Here is a 20,823-nt window from a genome sequence, read left to right on the forward strand (position 1 = left end):
AAGAACTGCGCAAACAGCAGCAAAGCCTATCCAAGATCATCCTCCAAGGGACAGTACAGGGAAGAGAAGAAGAGGTAGACAGAAGAAGAGATGGATTGACAACATAAAAGTGTGGACAGGAATGGACTTTGCGGAAACTCAAGCACTGACACACAATCATCGGGGTGGAGACAATTGGTTGATTGCTCAACAATGATGGTGCCCAACGACCAATGCAGTTATGGGAGTGATGATACAACAAACTAGGCTAAGATATGAGTTTGCCAGGTTGTGAGGCAACAACTGCACAGAGTTCCAACTCCAGTGGTAAGAATAAACTGAGGGAGGTCAGGGCAGCACTGCCTCATATAGCCAGCGGACAGGCTACATACATGAGCACTGCCGCTCTATGGGTACTACAAAGCAAAATCTCTGGCTCCAGTGCGCACACACCTACTTGGAAAACATGTCTGCATCTACTTGAAGAAGATAAGGGTTAATGTGATGCTTGTCCCTTACTATCAATGATACATTCTTGTAAACAGGCCAGTTTACAGTGATATCGGTGATAAATTCTTGTAAACAGGCCAGACTGAAATCTAAAGATGTGCCAATAACGTAACTATCCATATTCTGCAATGTTTCATAAAAAATAATGTTGAAATAATAGGTTTTTTTTTTTTATTTTGGTGTCTCATAAGACAATTCTTACTAAAGACAATTTCCAATAAATCATGTCATACGAGATTTACTGAAATGGTGGCCAACTGGTTTTTAGATTTTGGGTGCAAACCAAAAGGGCAACTCTTCTCTGATTCAGAAGGTATGAAGAAATCTCTGAACTTTGTAGTCAAGGAAGAAAAAAAAAAAAAAAAAAAAAAAAAAAGAGTATACAACCGAGAAAAAATACTTGTCTTTGGTTATACTTTTACCATAGTTAGAAACTGGGCTATAATCCTAGTGGTTATAGCAGAAAGTGGAGAAACTGTCAGAATTTACCTCTGTCTTTGTATAAGCTACTGGTTTGGACTTTACTCGGCTGGAACTATAGTACAAATGCTTAACTTGAGAGCATTATTAATTATTTATATGGTGCATATCAACCTCAATAATAAAGTCACTATCAGCCCTCTGCAACTTTAAGCTCCTAACATCAGAACATTCTTGTCACTTATCTGAATTACTCCATCTTATTAACTGGAACCAACTGGTGCTCTATAAACTCCAAAGAATAGATAGATATGAAGTAGTTCAAGACCTGATCTAGAGAATCAAGTAGTGATCTAACAGGAGCTATGAAGTAATCATCTAGAACAGAAAGAGCAGAGGGTCAGAGGTATTCTTTCTGGCTCTGACATCACATATAATTAAGAATTGGCAACTAGAATTTATATAATTTTGTGGAGAATGAGCTAGCTAGAATAGAATCTTGCTCACTTGTATGTGGCCCTGCGGTGTTATCAGGAATAAAAACTATTTGTGACAGATGTGAGACCTTGGAAATGCAGAAACTCCAGGAGACTATTATACTGAGAAGTGACAGATGCAAAGGCATATGGAATATTGATAGACTTTGGTATCCCTAAGTATTATACATACCTTTGTGAGCTGGGGAATGTATTCTGGCTCTGTTGGGGAGGATTACAGAGCTTCCTCAAGGGACTAAAATCAGAGGGGCATAATTACTGCAAATCCCTGGACAGGTCACCTTCAACAGAGAGTACCACCTCCCTGGGGGGAACTGCATATAGTAGTTCAGATTAGGTTCAAGAGGCCAAGCAGAAAAATAATTGGTTTTTGGTATAAAGGGGGAGCTGAACTGACTCAAAAATCTCTCATTTGATCCTCAAACTGACATTAAACTATAAACAAGAGGGCAAAACCTATAGGAAAGGTTTGAAGAACTTCGTGAACCTACAGTGTCTCAATGTAGAAGATGTGATACACCTGATAAGCCTGACGTGTGTAGAATATTTAGTTTTTTATGATATGCTGCTCTGTAATGCTTTTGTCCTAAAATAAATATACTGTTAAGTAAAAGCTGTCTGGTCACTAGTAAATACTGTCATTATCCCTTGAGAGAGAGTGAACCATGAGGCTGGACTAAGGTCAAACCTATTGAGATATTCACAGTGAAATGCAGGAGAGAGAGGGATGAGAGTTCCTGCCCACAGAGAGATGAAGCCTAGAGGCCTGAGAAGACCAGGGAGGGGGCAGAGGTACCGTTAATCCAGATGCAAGAGATGCAACTGATACATCACAGGGTCAGTTGTGTTGAATAAAAAGATGCCATTTCTAGAGTCACTTAGACCATGAATACAGATCCATGTCATTTCTGTCTTCTACGACAACAGAGTTGTTACAATAGGGTATTAGTCACATATGTACATTGATACTGCAGTCCTGTTGAAAACCAGGAGTGGTGAGCATGTTGGACAGAGATTTCTGAGCTCCTTTGCCTCAAAACATGTGTCTATGGAGAAGTGTTGTGATTATTGTACCTATAAGTTTAACCTAAGTTTAACTGTGAAAAGTATGTGGAAGTTTGTAATATGTCACAGTAATCTATGACTTGTTTCCTGCCTAAGAATTAACCTTAGGGTATGTCTACACTATGAAATTAGGTCAAATTTATGGAAGTCGATTTTTTAGAAATCGATATTATACAGTCGATTGTGTGTGTCCCCACTTAAAACCATTGAGACCACAAGCACAGACAGGTGGGACTGCATAGTATTGCATGTCTGGGACGATTCCCAGTGGCTGCGAAACCTTCGCATGCGTAAGGGCACTTTCATGGAACTTTGTGACTTGCTTTCCCCTGCCCTGAAGCGCAAGAATACCGAGATGAGAGCAGCCCTCACAGTTCACAAGCGAGTGGCGATAGCCTCTGGAAGCTTGCAATGCCAGACAGCTACCGGTCAGTCGAGCATCAATTTGGAGAGGGCAAATCTACTCTGGGGGCTGCTGTGATCCAAGTAGCCAACACAATCAAAGAGCTGCTGATATCAAGGGTAGTGACTCTGGGAAATGTGCAGGTCATAGTGGATGGCTTTGCTGCAATGGGATTCCCTGTGGTGGGGCAATAGACGGAACCCATATCCCTATCTTGGCATCGGAGCACCAAGCCAGTGAGTACATAAACCGAAAGGGGTATTTTTCAATGGTGCTGCAAGCACTGGTGGATCACAAGGGACGTTTCACCAATATCAACATGGGATGACCGGGAAAGGTACATGATGCTCGCATCTTCAGGAACTCTGGTCTGTTTCAAAAGCTGCAAAAAGGGACTTTCTTCCCAGACCAGAAAATAACTGTTGGGGATGTTGAAATGCCTATAGTTATCCTTGGGGACCAGCCTACCCCTTAATGCCATGGCTCATGAAGCCATACACAGGCAGCCTGGACAGTAGTTCAGGAGCTGTTCAACTATAGGCTGAGCAAGTGCAGAATGGTGGTAGAATGTGCATTTGGACGTTTAAAAGTGCGCTGGCACAGTTTACTGACTCGGATAGACCTCAGCGAAACCAATATTCCCATTATTACCGATTGCGGTGCGCTCCACAATATCTGCGAAAGGGGGAGACGTTTATGGTGGGGTGGGAGGTTGAGGCAAATCACCTGGCCGCTGATTACATGCAGCCAGACACCAGGGCGGTTAGCAGAGTACAGGAGGGCGTGGTGTGCATCAGAGAAGCTTTGAAAACAAGTTTCATGACTGGCCAGGCTATGGTGTGAAAGTTCTGTTTGTTTCTCCTTGATGAAGCCTCCCCCCCCCCCCCGGTTAACTCTACTTCCCTGTAAGCTAACCACGCTCCCCTTCCCCCTTCAATCACTGCTTGCAGAGGCAATAAATTCATTGTTGCTTCACATTCATGCATTCTTTATTAATTCATCACACAAATAGGGGGATAACTGCCAAGGTAGCCCAGGAGGGGTGGGGGAGGAGGAACGACAAGGCCACACTGCACTTCAAAACTTATTGAATGCCAGCCTTCTGTTGCTTGGGCCGTCCTCTGGGGTGGAGTGGTTGGGTGCCCGGAGGCCCCCCCGATCACGTTCTTGGGAGTCTGGGTGAGGAGGCTATGGAACTTGGGGAGAAGGGCGGTTGGTTACACAGGGGCTGTAGCGGCGGTCCGTGCTCAAGCTGCCTTTCCTGAAACTCAACCATACGCTGGAGCAAATCAGTTTGTTCCTCCAATAGCCTCAGCATTGCCTCTTGCCTTCTGTCAAGCTGACGCCACCTATCATCTTCAGCCCGCCACCTGTCCTCGCGTTCACATTGTGTTTTCCTGGACTCTGACACTGTCTGCCTCCACGCATTCTGCTGGGCTCTTTCAGTGTGGGAGGACTGCATGAGCTCAGAGAACATTTCATTGCGAGTGCGTTTTTTCATCTTCTAATCTTCACTAGCCTCTGGGAAGGAGAAGATAGTGTGAGCACTGAAACATTTGCAGCTGGTGGAGGAAAAAAAAGGGAGAGTGGTAGTTAAAAAGAGAACAATAGGTAGACTCTTTCACAATAAACCTTGCTGTTAACATTACATAGCACGTGTGCTTTCGGTACAAGGTCGCATTTTGCCTCTTATTGAGAGTATGCCAGTTTGGTGTGAGAGATCTTTCATGCAGGGCCGGACAACAGAATTTGGCTTGCAGGCAGCCATGGTAAGACAGTCTTTTGGCTTCTTTAACCTTCATAACATGTGGGAATGATTTCAAACACCAGCGCCCTAATTTCCCATACCAAGCAGCCGTTGGGTTAGCCATTTAAAAGGAGGAGGGGCTGCGTTTTTCGGGTTAATGTGCAGTACAAAACCAACTAATACCCTCCCCCACACACAGACCCCCAATTCTCTGGGATGATTGCTTCACCCCTCCCCGCACCGTGTGGCTAACAGCGGAGAACATTTCTGTTCAGCCACAGGCAAACAGCCCAGCAGGAATGGGCATTTCTGAATGTCCCCTTAATAAAATCACCCTATTTCAACCAGGTGACCAGGAATGATATCACTCTCCTGAGGATAACACAGCGAAATAAAGAACGGATATTCTTTGAATGTCAGCAAACACCAGGACCATACGCTTCCATGCTTTGTTATGCAATGATTCCAGACTACGTGCTACTGGCCTGGCATGGTAAAGTGTCCTACCATGGAGGACGGAATAAGGCTGCCCTCCCCAGAAACCTTTTGCAAAGGTTTGAGTACATCCAGAAGAGCTTTATGGAGATGTCCCTGGAGGATTTCCGCTCCATCCCCAGACACGTTAGCAGACTTTTCCAGTAGCTGTACTGGCCGCGAATGCCAGGGCAAATTAATCATTAAACATGCTTGCTTTTAAACCATGTATAATATTTACAAAGATACACTCACCAGAGGTCCCTTCTTCGCCTGGCGGGTCCAGGAGGCAGCCTTGGGTGGGTTCGGGGGGTACAGACTCCAGGTCCAGGGTGAGAAACAGTTCCTGGCTGTTGGGGAAAACAGTTTCTCCGCTTCCTTGCTGTGAGCTATCATCTTCCTTGTCCCCAAAACCCACATCCCTGTTGCGTGCTACTCCATTGACTGAGTCAAAGCACAGGGGTGGGGTAGTGGTGGCTGCACCACCTAGAATGGCATACAGCTCATCATAGAAGTGGCATGTCTGGGGCTCTGACCCGGAGCGGCTGTTTGACGCTCTGGTTTTTTGGTAGGCTTTCCTCAGCTCCTTAAGTTTCATGCAGCACTGCTGAGGTTTCCTGTTATAGCCTCTGTCCTTCATGCCCTTTGAGATTTTTTCCAAATGTTTGGGCATTTAGTCTTTTTGAACGGAGTTCTGATAGCCCAGATTTGTCTCCCCATCCAGTGATCAGATCCTGGACCTCCCGTTCGGTCCATGCTGGGGCTCTTTTGCGATTCTGGGATTCCATCATGGTCGCCTCTGCTGATGAGATCTGCACTCACCTGAAGATCGCCATGCTGGCAAAACAGGAAATGAGATTCAAAAGTTCGCGAGGCTTTTCCTGTCTACCTGGCCAGTGCATCTGAGTTGAGAGCGCTGTCCAGAGCGGCCACAATGGAGCACTCTCGATAGCTCCCAGCGACCAATACTGTCAAATTGCATCCACACTACCCCCAAATTCGACCTGGTGATGTTGATTTCAGCGTTAATCCCCTCATCGGGGAAGAAGTACAGAAATAGATTTTAAAAGCCCTTTAATTCGAAAATAATGGCTTTGTCGTGTGGACGGGTGCAGGGTTAAATCGATCTAACGCTGCTAAATTCAACCTAAACTCAAGGGCTTAGAAAACAGTTCAAGTTGTTTTCAGTAAATGAATGTTATGAACAAATACAAGAAAACCAGACAGAAAAACTGAATTAATCCAAACAAAAATGGCTTTATAACGGGGTGCATTCACCTGTCATGAGCACCCCCCTTGGCTGAGTGCATGTGCCTGCATGCTCTCTCTCCGTGGTGTCTCTTCGGTAGGGTGACCAGACGTCCCAATTTTATCGGGACTATCCCGATATTTGTTTGTCCCGTGTCCCGACCAATGTGCGGTCGGGACACTGGACAAACAAGCAATTTTGCCCTCCCGGAAGGGCTCTTGCCCTCCTGACCCCAACTCGGCCCCCTCCATCCCTTATTGGCTCCCTCCCCAAATCCCCGCCCTGGCCTCGCCTCTTCCCCATGCATGTGGCACTCCTCCTCCCTCCCAGGCTTGCAGCTGTAATGGAGGGGCAAGCCTGGAGGGAGGGGGTGGTGGCCGGCTTCCAGTTCCTGGAGCTGGTGAGTAGGGACACTGGGCAGACAAGGGGAGCTGGCAAGGGGGCTGCTTCCCCAGTAGGTAGATGGGGGGGCTCTGGACCCCAGCAACGGCGGGGGAGAGCGGCTTGGGGCCGCACGAGTGGCCATGTAAAGTTTATCGGCTTGGACGGGACCCCGTCCGGCTCCCTGCCCCGCGCCAGCATGTTGCGCCGGCCGCCACAGGCCAGGTAAGGAGCCCTCTCCCCCCTCGTCCTGGTTCCTCAGCTGAGCCCCCCCTCCACCCTCCCAGGGGAGCAGCCCCCCTTGCCCGCCCGGTGCTCGTACTCACAAGCCGCAGGAACTGGAAGCCGGCCACCACCCCCTCCCTCCAGGCTTGCGCCGGCATTCCAGCGGCAAGCCTGGGAGGGAGGAGGAATGCCGCTCAGCTGAGGAGCCAGGGGGAGGGGGGACTCGGTTCCTTACCTGGCCTGCGGCGGCTGGCGAGACATGCTGACACGGGGCAGGGACACTACCCCCCTACAGGGCAGGGTGAGGAGCCGGCCGGGGTCCCGCCCCCCAGCCGATAAACTTTATGTGCCCACTCGTGCAGCCCTAAGCCGCTCTCCCCCGCCACTGCCGGGGTCCGGAGCCCCGCGCCTCTCGCTCCAGCGGCTCCTTCCCCGTGGGGCTGCGGGACGTGCCGCATGTGCCCTGGGGGACAGGGGCAGCAGCCACGGCATGGCCAGCACCTGCAAAACAGCTTTTTTTTGCTCCGCGCCCCCCCCCCCGTGTCCCGATATCCCCCCTTCTCCCCCCCCCGCCCCCGTGTCCTGATATTTCCCGTCAGTGATCTGGTCACCCTTCTCTTCGGTGACTCAACCCTCTAGCTGAGTCACACACAGTCTAAGTGATAAAAGCAAAGCAAAACCCTTTCTGGGATACAAGTCCAACAGGGGTCTCTCTCGGTGCCCTCTGTAATGTCTCCCTCAAGTTGTCCCTGCTTTGGGATAAAGCAGTGCCCCATCACTCCCTCCCTGGCAACAAAGTTTTCATCCTCTTAAGGCCTTTCTGGCCGCAGCTCTTGCTGCAGTTCAGTTTCCCCTCTGGGGTGCTTCTAGGGTGGTGTGTGGCAGGGCCACAAGGCCTCCAGCAGGGGGCCTCAGAGGGTATAATATACCCCATCACAGGCTTACTGATACAAGTCAAGGACATCGGCGATATTATACTTAGTAAACAAGAAAATGTGGGAACAAAGTTATCTATACCAAGTTTGGCCTTACAGAAATGGATTTAATTGGTGCACAAATTAATGATGATAAAATATGCCACCCAACTTATACTTCTTTAGGGATTCTTAAAAAGAGAGGGGGGCGGGAGGGGAGACAGAATTATCTTTCTCACAACTCATCCCGACCTGCCAACATTGCAACTCATCTCAACTTTCTCGACCTTAAATCAGAAGGAGCAGACCAGACTAAGGAATATCTTCCTGAGAGGAAGGCCAGTTGGCTCTTCTTTAAGGAACTTTGTTTTCACCTCTGAGTGCTGGAAATCATAATATTTTCATGGCATCAAGTCCTCAGCCCTCAGTAGGAATACATAATTGCTGCATCGCAGATGCATGTTAGATTCTGTATTGTTTTTCCTTCCCTTATTGTTCTGCTTTCTCCCCTCCCTCGTCTCCTATCCTATGTTTCATTCTCTCTCTGCTTTTCACTGAATCTTAAAATCAACTATTTATCCAAGTCTGCCTTGACTAAGGAGAAAGGACCGAGCCAGATGACATCCCTGACCAGAACTTGAACCAGGGTCCTAGCAGCAGGTGTCGTGGTCTATTTGCCAGCCAAAGCATCCACCCACCTGAACCTGCAGTCCAGTGTTCCTAAAACATCAACAAAAGCTGTATTTCACCAATCTTTTCTATCCTCTCTCTCATCCATCTTGTGACCCTGTTTTAAACAGGCAGAAAGTAAATGTCCTTCCCACATCAGGACTGAGAGTGAAATTAACCCTTTCCTCTTCAAAGAAATTAAAATAAGAGACTGATATTTTGACTCCAAAAGGAGAGAGAGACTTTTGGTAGGGAATAAGTTTGTTCTGCATAATTATAGTTTCAATATAAAAGCTTGTTTTAATTCCTCATTTTCTTGAGTTTAATCAACAAATTTTCAACTTGAATGAATGCTTTTGGGTATTTGCCAAGTAACCGAGTAAATCAAAGGTCTTTGAAAAAAATAACTTCAAACTTATCTATCACTGCTTAATGTTGGATAGTGAGAGAGTTTAACTCTTTAGGTCTTTGAGATCAATATCTATATAACAGAATCCTACTAGTCCAGATTGCTTGAGCAATATGAGCAGGAAAAAATGAGTACTGAATGATCTTTTAAAAAGTTACTCTAAAAACATTATCTAAACTGCAATGTACATGACCATAATTAACTATACACAGGCAAAAAAAATCACTCTGCTAGCAAAAGGTTTTCTATAAACACTAACGTTTCTAGAAGTGAGAACTATCTATTCTCAGGTAAACAGCAGTATGTAAACTTAAATTACATTAATGACTTAATAGTTTGCTAACAAATTTATGTTAACGCTGATATTTGTTAATGTCTTACCAACAGGAAAGGGGCTTTTATCTTCAAAATCTTCCCAGTGTTCAAAATCAAAAGACACATTAGGAATCTGTTAACAGAAATACAACTGCTAACTATATATATATTTCAATACATAATGTTAATACTTTAAGAACAATAAATACATATTTTAATTGATATTTATAATTCACCTTATGCTTTAGTAGACAGCACCAAAATTCCTTCTTGTCTTTTGCAAGGATAATCACAGGTTCTTCATTCTTAATCACACAAACAGACTTTCCTTTAAGTATGTTTGCATGCAACTCCATGTCAGCCACATAAAATTTGTCTCCTGAAAAAGCACTGAATTGTTTAAACAAAATTGTTAGCTTTTTTTGGTAAATGAAATGGAAGCTGGTAAGACATTTTATTTTGCTATGTATGACATTTTGAACCTACCTGAATACAACCTTGTCTCCAAAAAATTCACATTTATAGTCATGTACATTTCTTAATTTTATCTTCATGGTAACAGTATCTTCCTTTTGAAACCATTTTATTTCTGGATAGAAACTAAAATTTTAAAAAGACTAGTTAAACTGAACTTATTTCAATTTAAAATATGAACACACACAAAAGTTCTAGGCATACTAACAACAATTGAACTCATGATCAATAGGAATATCACCCAGCATGATAAAAAAATAGAAAGAAAGGTTAACATACCACCCAGCAAGTATAACAATTAAATATACCCTGTCACTTTACTCCAAATCCCATTTCAAACCCTCTCCTCCAGAAAAAGATGGTTATTGTACTTATAGTAAAACTGATTCTTCAAGATGTTCTGTGCATGTGGATCCCACTCTGGGAGCATGTGCACCCTTTGCACAGGAGTCCAGAAAATTTTATCTAGCAGTGTCCATTAGGGATCGTGCATGTGCCATGCATGCCCCCAGATTCCATCTCCCAAGGACAAAAAGGGCGGAATGACCCCACCCACTCCCCAGTCCCTTCTCTACCCAGAGCCCAGATGGGAAGACTCTTAGATGTGGGGATGGAGGATCATTTGTGTGATCCACATGCACAGAAAATCTTGAACAAACATAATTAGTGTAAGGTAAACAGCTTACCAGAAGAAAGCACTGTGCTTTCTTCTGAGTCTTTGTGCATATGGCTCCCACTCACAGTGATTAGCCACAGTTTTATCTATCCGGAGATGGAAGCTTGGAGATCATCCGAATAAGGACTGAGAACCACCCTGACAACCTGGGCAATTACTCTTGATGCTACCATCTGTGAGTAATGTTTGGCAAATGTATGGACCGAAGAACACACTGCTGCTTTACAGATTTCTATTACTGAAACTTAAATGAAACATGCTGCTGAAGACTACAATATTCTGGTTGTTTGCACTGGAAGATCTAGTTAATTAAATTAACACACTGTCCTGATATAGTCAGCGATCTGTTTAGACAGTCTCTGAGTTGAGATCAGTCTCCCTTTGCTCTTGCTACCACAGGCCACCTGTGGATGATCACCAAAAATATCTTATTCTATTTAGATAATACAAAAGAACTGTCCCGGCATCCACTACTCTGTCTGCATAAAGAATTTGACATGAGAGCTTGAATTGCACTTTCTGAACTGACATAATTCCCACTAGGAATGCAGCTTTGATTGATAAATGATGCATAGAACAAGATGATAAAGGTTGGGGGGAGGGAAACCATTAACAACTAAAGAAGGAGATTTAAAGCCCAAGGAGGAGAAATCATCCAAACTGGAGGAAACATCTGATTCAAACCCTTTAGAAATCTTGCAACTACTCGATGCAAAAAGAAATTGAAGAACCTGCTATTGGTGGATGACAGGCTGAGACTGCTGTCAAGTGCACTTTAATGGAACCCAAAGATAATCCTGACTTAGTCTGAATCTTGCAAATGGCATCGCATAAGTTAACAATGTCATGTGGCCTAATAGCCAAACACAGAGCCTTACTGAGTTTTGAGGGCTAGCTTGAATCTGTGGTATCAATTGAGGGAGGACGACTCCAGAGTAGTGAGAGTCCATGATCCGAGTGTCACAGCAAAATGCAAGGTAGAACAGACTGTTTAGCACAAATACTTAGCACATATTGTAAGGGACCATTCAAGGTAGAGTGGCCTGTTAACATTGAAAAAACTAAATACTACTGACTAAATATTTATAGGAATTATCTTAAACTCAGTTAAAGAGATGTACGTGGGACATTCAGTTGTCCACACCTCTGCCAAAGGGCAGTCAGAAGGAACTGGGGAGTGGACAGGGTTGCTCCACCCTTTATGCCCTCAGGAGTGGAAATGCAGGGGCATGACCCCCAGTGATCACTGCTGAAAAAAAACTTTCCAGACTCTTGGGCAGAATACATATGCACACCCAGAGTGGGATCTACATGCACAGAGATTTGAAAAACGTGCCCTAGCAAATAAAAGTCTTTTTCAGAGTGACGTGGAGGCAGGCTTTTTTGTATTTAGGAGAGTGAGGCAGCAAATTGCAAAGTCAAAGTGATTTCAAGAAAGAATGCCTTACCCACCACCCCACTCTCCCCATTATAGCGAAGGAGGACAGTCAAGCTCATGCACCTCTGCTGATCTCATCATCACATGACAAGTGGGGGGGAGTCAATATTTCATGTAGGCTGGTCCCACGACATTTAGGGCTTTGTAGGTCAAAACCTTAAACCCCTTCCAGAAGAGGAAAGGCAGCCAGTGCAGATCAGGGAGCAGTAGGCTCATGCACTTCCTGTGACGTACACCTTTTACTAAGTAGGCTGCAATATTCTGCACCACCTTCAGTATCAAAATGAATTTAAGGTATAGCGTGCACTGCAATAATCTAATCTTAAGGTGACAAAGGCATGACCACCACCAGCAGAGTCCACATCTGAAAGGCCAGGTCATATAACTTCTTCACCAGGAACAGATGGAAAATGCATATTCCTGATTACTGTTGTAAAGTGCCTATCCAACAAGAGCCATTGATTCAAAACCACCCCAAAGTTGTGAACCTGGGTAACTAATGACAGACAAACCCTATTAATCTGTGGGACTGATGTCTACAATCTCCTCAGGCTGCTTCTCCCAACCTACTGTCAAAGATTGTTGAGGCTCATCTGTTTCTGATTGTTACCCCATGCTGCTCATCCATGTGGGCAGTAACGAAACTGCCAGGTACGACCCTGGACAGGTCAGTAGTGACAACAGGGCTTTGGGTGTGAAGGGGAAAGAATCAGGGGCGCAGGTGGTGTTTCTGTTCATCCTCCTGGCTGACGATAAGGGCTTAGGCGGGGATAAACAGAGCCTGAAGACGAATGCATGGCTCTGCAGATGATGTTGATGGCTTTGGCTTCAACTATGGGATGCTGCTCTGGGAAGGAAGACTGCTAGGAAAAGATAGGCCCACTTAACCAACAAGGAGAAGAGCATCTCCATACACCACCTTACCAAGGAAGACTTTAAATTAGGTTCAAAAAGGAAAGGTGACAAAAGCCCACAAGTAGGCATAAAAAAGGTAGGTATAAAAACAGGAGCAACAAGAGGGATAACAGTGGGGAAACCTGCTGTGACAAAGCTCTATCTTTGTCTCCGTGGATCCCGCAGATTTTGCTAGCCTCAGAGGCTCACTGTGACCCTCCACATAGCCCTCCTCTCTCTAGAGGCAGGGGTCAGAGCCTACTGATCCATTTTCATCATAAGCAAACGAGGGAGGTGAGGAGAAGCTATACTCCCTTGCACAGTCTCTGTTGTCTCTCAGTCTCAGTGATGAATCAAGGAGAGTGAAGGGGGGAGCCTGGGCCCACCCTCTACTCCGGGCTCCAGCCCAGGGACCCTAATAGTATCAGCTACGGTAGCAGATCTTTTAGAAACAGGATGCGTACAATTCCCTGGGCTACTTCCCCACAGCTGCCCCCGCTTCCTCAAGCTCCACTTCACCTTTACCTCAGGGCCTCCTTCCTTGTGCCTGATATGGTGTGTACTGCTCAGTCTCTCTTTTTCTTTTTTCCCCCCAACAGCGCAACTTCCTCTCAGCTCCTGACATGCACGCCTCCCTGACTAACTGAGAGGTTTTTAATTAGTTTCAGCCAGCCCCTGATTTCCTTCAGGTGTCCTAATCAACCTAGCTGTCTCCTCTGCTTTCTGGAAGAATCTTAATTGGCCCCAGGTGTCTTGATTAACCTGGAGCAACTGCCATTTGGTTACCATGGTAACAGGGATTTGTTTAGCCTCAGGCTAACATACCTGTTTCTCACTTTATAGTATAGGAATCCCTACTTTCCTATAGCCATCTGGCCTTGCCCCATCACACTGCTCAACATCTTAGCCCTGGTCTACACTACGAGTTTAGGTCAAATTTAGCAGCGTTCGATCGATTTAACCCTGCACCCGTCCACACGACGAAGCCATTTTTGTTGACTTAAAGGGCTCTCAAAATCTATTTCTGTACTCCTCCCCAACAAGGGGATTAGCACTGAAATCGACATCGCTGGGTCGAATTTGGGGGTAGTCTGGACGCAATTCGACGCCTCTGAGAGCTATCCCAGAGTCCTCCATTGTGACCGCTCTGGACAGCACTCTCAACTCAGATGCACTGGCCAGGTAGACAGGAAAAGCCCCACAAACTTTTGAATTTCGTTTCCTGTTTGGAAAGCGTGGCAAGCTGATCAGCAAAGGTGACCATGCAGAGCTCATCAACAGAGGTGACCATGGAGTCCCAGAATCGCAAAAGAGCTCCAGTATGGACCGAACTTCAATACCTGGGAAGATATTGGAACAAATTATTAAGCAAATAGTTTGTAATCACCTAAGGATAATAGCGTAATCCTTAATAGCTAACATGGATTTGTCAAGAACATGCCAAACCAATCTAATTTCCTTCTTTGACAGTGTTACTGGTCTAGTGGATAGAGGGAAAGCAGCAGATGTGACATATCTTAATTTTAGTAAGGCTTTTGACAGTCTCGCATGACATTCTCAAAAGCAAACTGAAAAAATGTGGTCTAGATGAAATTACTATAAAGTAGGTGCAAAACTAGTTGTAATGCCATACTCAAAGAGTAGTTTGCTGTCAAACTGGAAGGGCGTATGTAGTGGGACCCTGCAGGGGTCAGCTCTGGGTCCAGTACTATTCAATATTTTCATTAATGACTTTGATAATAGAGTGGAGAGTACATTTATAAATATGCAGATCACACCAAACTGGGAGGGACTGCAAGCACTCTGGATGACAGAATTAGAATTCAAAGTGACCTTGACAAATTGGAGAATTGGTCTGAAATGATGAAATTCAATCAAGGTAAGTGCAAAGAACTATACTTAGGAAGAAAAACAGCAAATGCACATCTACAAAATGAGGAATAACTGGTAGTACTGCTGAAAAGGATCTGCAGGTTTTAGCGGATCACAAATTCAGTACAAGTCAACAATGTGAGGCAATTATGAAAAAGGCTAATATTCTGTAATGTATTAACAGTAGTGACATATGCAAGGTCTGGAAGGTAACTGTTCCGCTGTACTCAGCGCTGGTGAGGCCTCAGCTTCAGTACTGTGTCCAATTTTGGGCACCACACTAAGGAAGATGTGGATAAAGTGGAGAGAGTCCAGAGGGCAGCAACAAAAACGATACAAGGTTTAAAAACTTGACCGATGAGGAAAGGTTTAAACATACCCAGTATTTTTAGTCTTGAGAAAAGAAGACTGGGGGGGACTTGATTACAGTCTTCAAATATGTTAAGAGACGTTATAAACAGGCCGATGATCGAATGTTCTCTGTGTCCACCAAAGGTAGGAGAAGTGCGAGAAGTATGGGTAATAAGCAGGAAGAACTGGAAGTGCTAATAAATAAATACAACTATGACATTGTTGGCATCACCGAAACTTGGTGGGATAATACACATGATTGGAATGTTAGTGTGGATGGGTACAGCTTGCTCAGGAAGGATAGACGGGGGAAAAGGGAGGAGGTGTTGCCTTATATATTAATAATGTACACACTTGGACTGAGGTGGAGATGGACATAGGAGACGGAAGTGTTGAGAGTCTCTGGGTTAGGCTAAAAGGGGTAAAAAAACAAGGGTGATATCATGCTAGGAGTCTACTACAGGCCACCTAACCAAGTGGAAGAGGTGGATGAGGCTTTTTTTAAACAACTAACAAAATCATCCAAAGCCTAAGATATGATGGTGATGGGGGACTTCAACTATCCAGATACACGTTGGGAAAATAACACAGCAGGGCACAGACTATCCAATAAGTTCTTGGACTGCATTGCAGACAACTTTTTATTTCAGAAGGCTGAAAAAGCTACTGGGAGGAAGCTGTTCTAGATTTGATTTTAACAAATAGGGAGGAACTCATTGAGAATTTGAAAGTGGAAGGCAGCTTGGGTGAAAGTGATCATGAAATCATAGAGTTCACAATTCTAAGGAAAGGTAGAAGGGAGTACAGCAAAATAGAGACAATGGATTTCAGGAAGGTGGAGTTTGGTAAGCTCAGATCGCTGATAGGTAAGGTCCCATGGAAATCAAGACTGAGGGGAAAAACAACTGAGGAGAGTTGGCAGTATTTAAAGGGACACTATTAAGGGCCCAAAAGCAAGCTATTCCGCTAGGTAGGAAAGATAGAAAATGTGCCAAAAGACCAGCTTGGCTTAACCACGAGATCTTGCATGATCTAAAAAATAAAAAGGAGTCATATAAAAAATGGAAACTAGGACAAATTACAAAGGATGAATATAGGCAAACAACACAGGAATGCAGGGGCAAGATTAGAAAGGCAAAGGCACAAAATGAGCTCAAACTAGCTACAGGAATAAAGGGAAACAAGACGACTTTTTATCAATACATTAGAAGCAAGAGGAAGACCAAGGTAGGCCCACTGCTCAGTGAGGAGGGAGAAACAGTAACAGGAAACTTAGAAATGGCAGAGATGCTCAATGACTTCTTTGTTTCGGTCTTCACTGAGAAGTCTGAAGGAATGCCTAACATAGTGAATGCCAATGGGAAGAGGGTAGGTTTGGAAGATAAAATAAAAGAAGAACAAGTTAAAAATCACTTGGAAAAGTTAGATGTCTGCAAGTCACCAGGGCCTGATGAAATGCATCCTAGAATACTCAAGGAGCTAATAGAGGAGGTATCTGAGCCTCTGGCTATTATCTTTGGAAAATCATGGGAGACAGGAGAGATTCCTAAAGACTGGAAAAGGGCAAATATAGTGCCCATCTATAAAAAGGGAAATAAAAAACCCCAGGAAACTACAGACCAGTTAGTTTAACTTCTGTGCCAGGGAAGATAATGGAGCAAGTAATTAAGGAAATCATCTGCAAACACTTGGAAGGTGGTAAGGTGATAGGGAATAGCCAGCATGGATTTGTAAAGAACAAATCATATCAAACCAATCTGATATCCACAAGACTTGTTATCCTATCAAAGAAAGCTAAGGGAGAAGTGGTCGATGTGGTATACCTAGACTTTAGTAAGGCATTTGATACGGTCTCGCATGATATTCTTATCAATAAACTAGGCAAATACAACTTAGATGGGGCTACTATAAGGTGGATGCATAACTGGCTGGATAACCATACTCAGAGAGTAATTATTAATGGTTCCCAATCCTGCTGGAAAGGCATAACAAGTGGGGTTCCGCAGGGGTCTGTTTTGGGACCGGCTCTGTTCAATATCTTCATCAACGACTTAGATATTGGCATAGAAAGTACGCTTATTAAGTTTGCAGATGATACCAAACTGGGAGGGATTGCAACTGCTTTGGAGGATAGGGTCATAATTCAAAATGATCTGGACAAATTGGAGAAATGGTCTGAGGTAAACAGGATGAAGTTTAACAAAGACAAATGCAAAGTGCTCCACTTAGGAAGGAACAATCAGTTTTACACATACAGAATGGGAAGAGACTGTCTAGGAAGGAGTATGGCAGAAAGGGATCTAGAGGTTATAGTGGACCACAAGCTATGAGTCAACAGTGTGATGCCGTTGCAAAGAAAGCAAACATGATTCTGGGATGCATTAACAGGTGTGTCATGAGCAAGATACGAGAAGTCATTCTTCCACTCTACTTTGCACTGGTTAGGCCTCAACTGGAATATTGTGTCCAGTTCTGTGCACCGCATTTCAAGAAAGGTGTGGAGAAATTGGAGAGGGTCCAGAGAAGAGCAACAAGAATGATTAAAGGCCTAGAGAACATGACCTATGAAGGAAGGCTGAAAGAATTGGGTTTGTTTAGTTTGGAAAAGACAAGATTGAGAGGGGACATGATAGCAATTTTCAGGTATCTAAAAAGGTGTCATAAGGAGGAAGAAGAAAACTTGTTCATCTTAGCCTCTAAGGACAGAACAAGAAGCAATGGGCTTAAACTGCAGCAAGGGAGGTTTAGGTTGGACATTAGGAAAAAGTTCCTAACTGTCAGGGTGGTTAAACACTGGAATAAACTGCCTAGGGAGGTTGTGGAATCTCCATCTCTGGAGATATTTACGAGTAGGTTAGATAAATATCTATCAGGGATGGTCTAGACAGTATTTGGTCTGCCATGAGGGCAGGGGACTGGACTCTATGACCTCTTGAGGTCCCTTCCAGCCCTAGAATCTATGAAAGTGGTAACAGGCTTAATCTGCAGCAACGAACAGTGGTCAGATATTTGGAAAAACTTTCTAACTATAACTATAGTTAAGTACCGGAATAGGCTTCCAAGGGAGGTTTTGGAATCCCTGTCATTGGAGGCTTTTAACAACAGGTTGGACAAATGCCTATCAGGGCCGGCCTAAGTAAACTTGGTCCTCCCTAGGCATGGAGAGCTGGACTAGATGACCTACTGAGGTCCCCTCCCCCGCCCTTAATTTCTATGGTTTATGATCATTTCAGTCATGTTTGGATTGAGCTTCAGCCAGTCACCTGTCATCCACTCCCCAATCTCCATTAGACATAGGCAAAGGCCCTCAACTGCAATGTCAGAGTTAGACAAGAGTGAGACAAAGTGTGGTCTGCATCTGAAAATGTCATGCCCCCATTTCTTATCACTGACTTTCACCAATAGCCTCACCATGCACACTGAATAAGAATGACAATAGCACCCTGCAATAGGACACTCCTGAGTTTGTACAGAAGAGTAGCTATGTTCCCCAACTAATCACTAAGATGTTTCTAAGAGGAAAAAGAAGCCACTGAAGGAGAAATCCATCAACTCTCACCAAAGTCTGCAAATCAGTCAAAAACACCTCATGATCAATTATACTTGCTGGCTTTCAACAGTCAGGAAGAATAAGGGTCCAAGGCACAGGTTGTGGCACAAGTTTTTCTCAGCTGCTACAGTATCTCAAAGAGCAACTTTGACTCAAACTCACAAAGGATTTAGCATTCATGCCCCCAGGATCTTGCTCTGTCTGCATGAAAGTACACAGCTCAAACTGTAACTGATCAATCTTTTCCACAAAACATCACATAATTATCTCGTAACGATAGGGTATACAAACCAGCAACAAATTTGAATGAACTAGACTATCCACAATCTGAAAACTTTTTGATGCCTGAGTTTTGCATATGCAATTGTAGAGAAAAAGGACCTCCTCTTTGCCTCTCTCACCGCCAAAGTATTAGAATTTTAAAATCTTTCTGCTGCATCCAACTAGCTTTGGCACAAGATTACAGTAATTATATTGTATATATTCAAGGAAAGGGGTCTTATTCTATGGACTGTAAATTGCTATGCTCATTTATATTGTTAAAAACATTTTCAGTTATGTTTCTGAAATAATCTCTTCAGGGAAAATGAACCAATTCATCTGAATAGAAACAAATAATGAGTGGGGAAAGACTGGGTTGACAGCTCAGGGGATTTCTGATGGGAGAAAGTCTTTAATATCCAGGTTGACAATTCAAATCCAGCCCAGGCTCGCTGTGACCAAAGCTGATACTATTTTATGACTGTTTGCTGACTGATGTGAAATGAACATTTGTATCAATCCACTTCCTAGTATGGAGATATTCTATGACAAAGATCACCACATAATTGGCATCCTTAATTGGCAGTCTCAGAACATAAATCAAAATCGGAATGGGCAAGAACGTGGTAAATTTGCACCTTTAGTAGTTCAGGGTTGGGCATATTGGTGAAAGCAGAGAGGAGTAACTAGAACTACCACTGTATTGTACCTTTCTGTGTGGGTAAACTGAAGATTTCAATAATCAGGGTTGTCAAATCTCATCTTTCAGGAGCACTAAGTTCACGTTAAAAAGTACAAGATCAAGCAGATAACACATTTTCTCACTACAAAAAGTTGGCATTAATACAAATTTAAATTCCAGTACCATTTATGATGATGCTGTGTAGATCCTTCTGCTTTCTTAAGTTCAGATATAGTATCTAAATTAAAAACAATATATTTTATTCAGCATATAGTATTAATTTACTCCACCAAAGTTATCTATATCATGTAAATTTCATCTTTGAAGTCTGTTCCAAGGTGAAGTAGAGAGAATTCAATGGTATCCAAGTTAGGATTATCAAAAATTTATTTTCTTTTAGATTGGTTACTACTACTTTGGGATGTTTTTAAATCAACTTACACACAAACTATGATGAATCATTAATTAAAAACAAAACTATTACATTTTGCATTAAAAGAAGAAAGAAGAAAAATGCACCATGCAGCCATAAAGGTATTAAAACAATCTAGAACAGTAAACAGCCCTGTACCGAATTTAACTCTTCAAATTATGGGATTTAGTAATTTGAAAAGAGTTGGTTGCATTTTGGGAGCAGAACCAAGCTTAACGCTGTAGTTATGTTCCTGAAAAATGTGACTTGAAGTGAAATATTAAGCGAATCCAATTTCCCCGTAAGAATTAATGTAAATGGGGGGGGTGGGGGGTGTTAGGATCCAGGAAAAAAAATTTCACTAGACAAAAAAAAATATATTATATAGATATACCCAGGGCCGGCTTTAGCAAGAGCAGGGCCCAATTCCTGGGGGCGGGGCTTGCTGTAAGCCCCGCCCCCAGGACCCGAGCCGTGCCGCGGGGGGGGACAGGGACGGGGGGACCCGAGCCGCACCGCGGGGGGGACAGGGGGACCCGAGCCCCGCCGCGCTGCGGGGGGGACCCAAGCCGCGCCGTGGGGGGGACGGGGGGACCCGAGCCCCGCCGCAGGGGGGGACGGGGGGACCCGAGCTGCGGGGACCGGGCTGGAGCCAAGCCGGGCCAGAGCCGCTGGGGCCTGCGGGAACAGGCCGCGCCTCCCCGGAGCCCTTCTCCCGCCCCCACCACCCCCACCCCAGCTTACCTCGTGCTGCTGGCCCGCCCCTGCTTCAGCTCAGACTTCCCACGAATCTCTGATTCGCTGGAAGCAGGGGAGGGGGCGGAGTGTTCAGGGCAGGGAAGGAGGGGGAAGTGAGCTGGGGGGGGGGGGGCGGATAGCTGCAGCGCAGGGCCCTCTTGGCGCGGGGCCCAATTCAGCCAAATCGGCTGAATTGGCCTAAAGCCGGCCCTGGATAA

General features: G+C 44.5%; 1 protein-coding gene across 2 annotated transcripts in view; it reads right to left on the bottom strand.

Moving 5' to 3' along the window:
* Positions 1-20,823, bottom strand: part of TDRD12 (tudor domain containing 12) — a 140,902-nt gene that overhangs the window by 8,870 nt on the left and 111,209 nt on the right. For both annotated transcript variants that reach the window (XM_034788478.1, XM_034788477.1), the window contains 4 exons: positions 19,639-19,693; positions 9,744-9,857; positions 9,494-9,647; positions 9,324-9,390 (listed from right to left, as the gene is read on the bottom strand). In XM_034788478.1, coding sequence (XP_034644369.1) covers positions 9,324-9,390; positions 9,494-9,647; positions 9,744-9,857; positions 19,639-19,693 — 390 coding nt within the window. The remainder of the gene's footprint in view (positions 1-9,323; positions 9,391-9,493; positions 9,648-9,743; positions 9,858-19,638; positions 19,694-20,823) is intronic.

The sequence above is a fragment of the Trachemys scripta genome, chromosome 13 (assembly GCF_013100865.1).
Source record: "Trachemys scripta elegans isolate TJP31775 chromosome 13, CAS_Tse_1.0, whole genome shotgun sequence".
Classification (NCBI taxonomy): Eukaryota; Metazoa; Chordata; order Testudines; family Emydidae; genus Trachemys; species Trachemys scripta.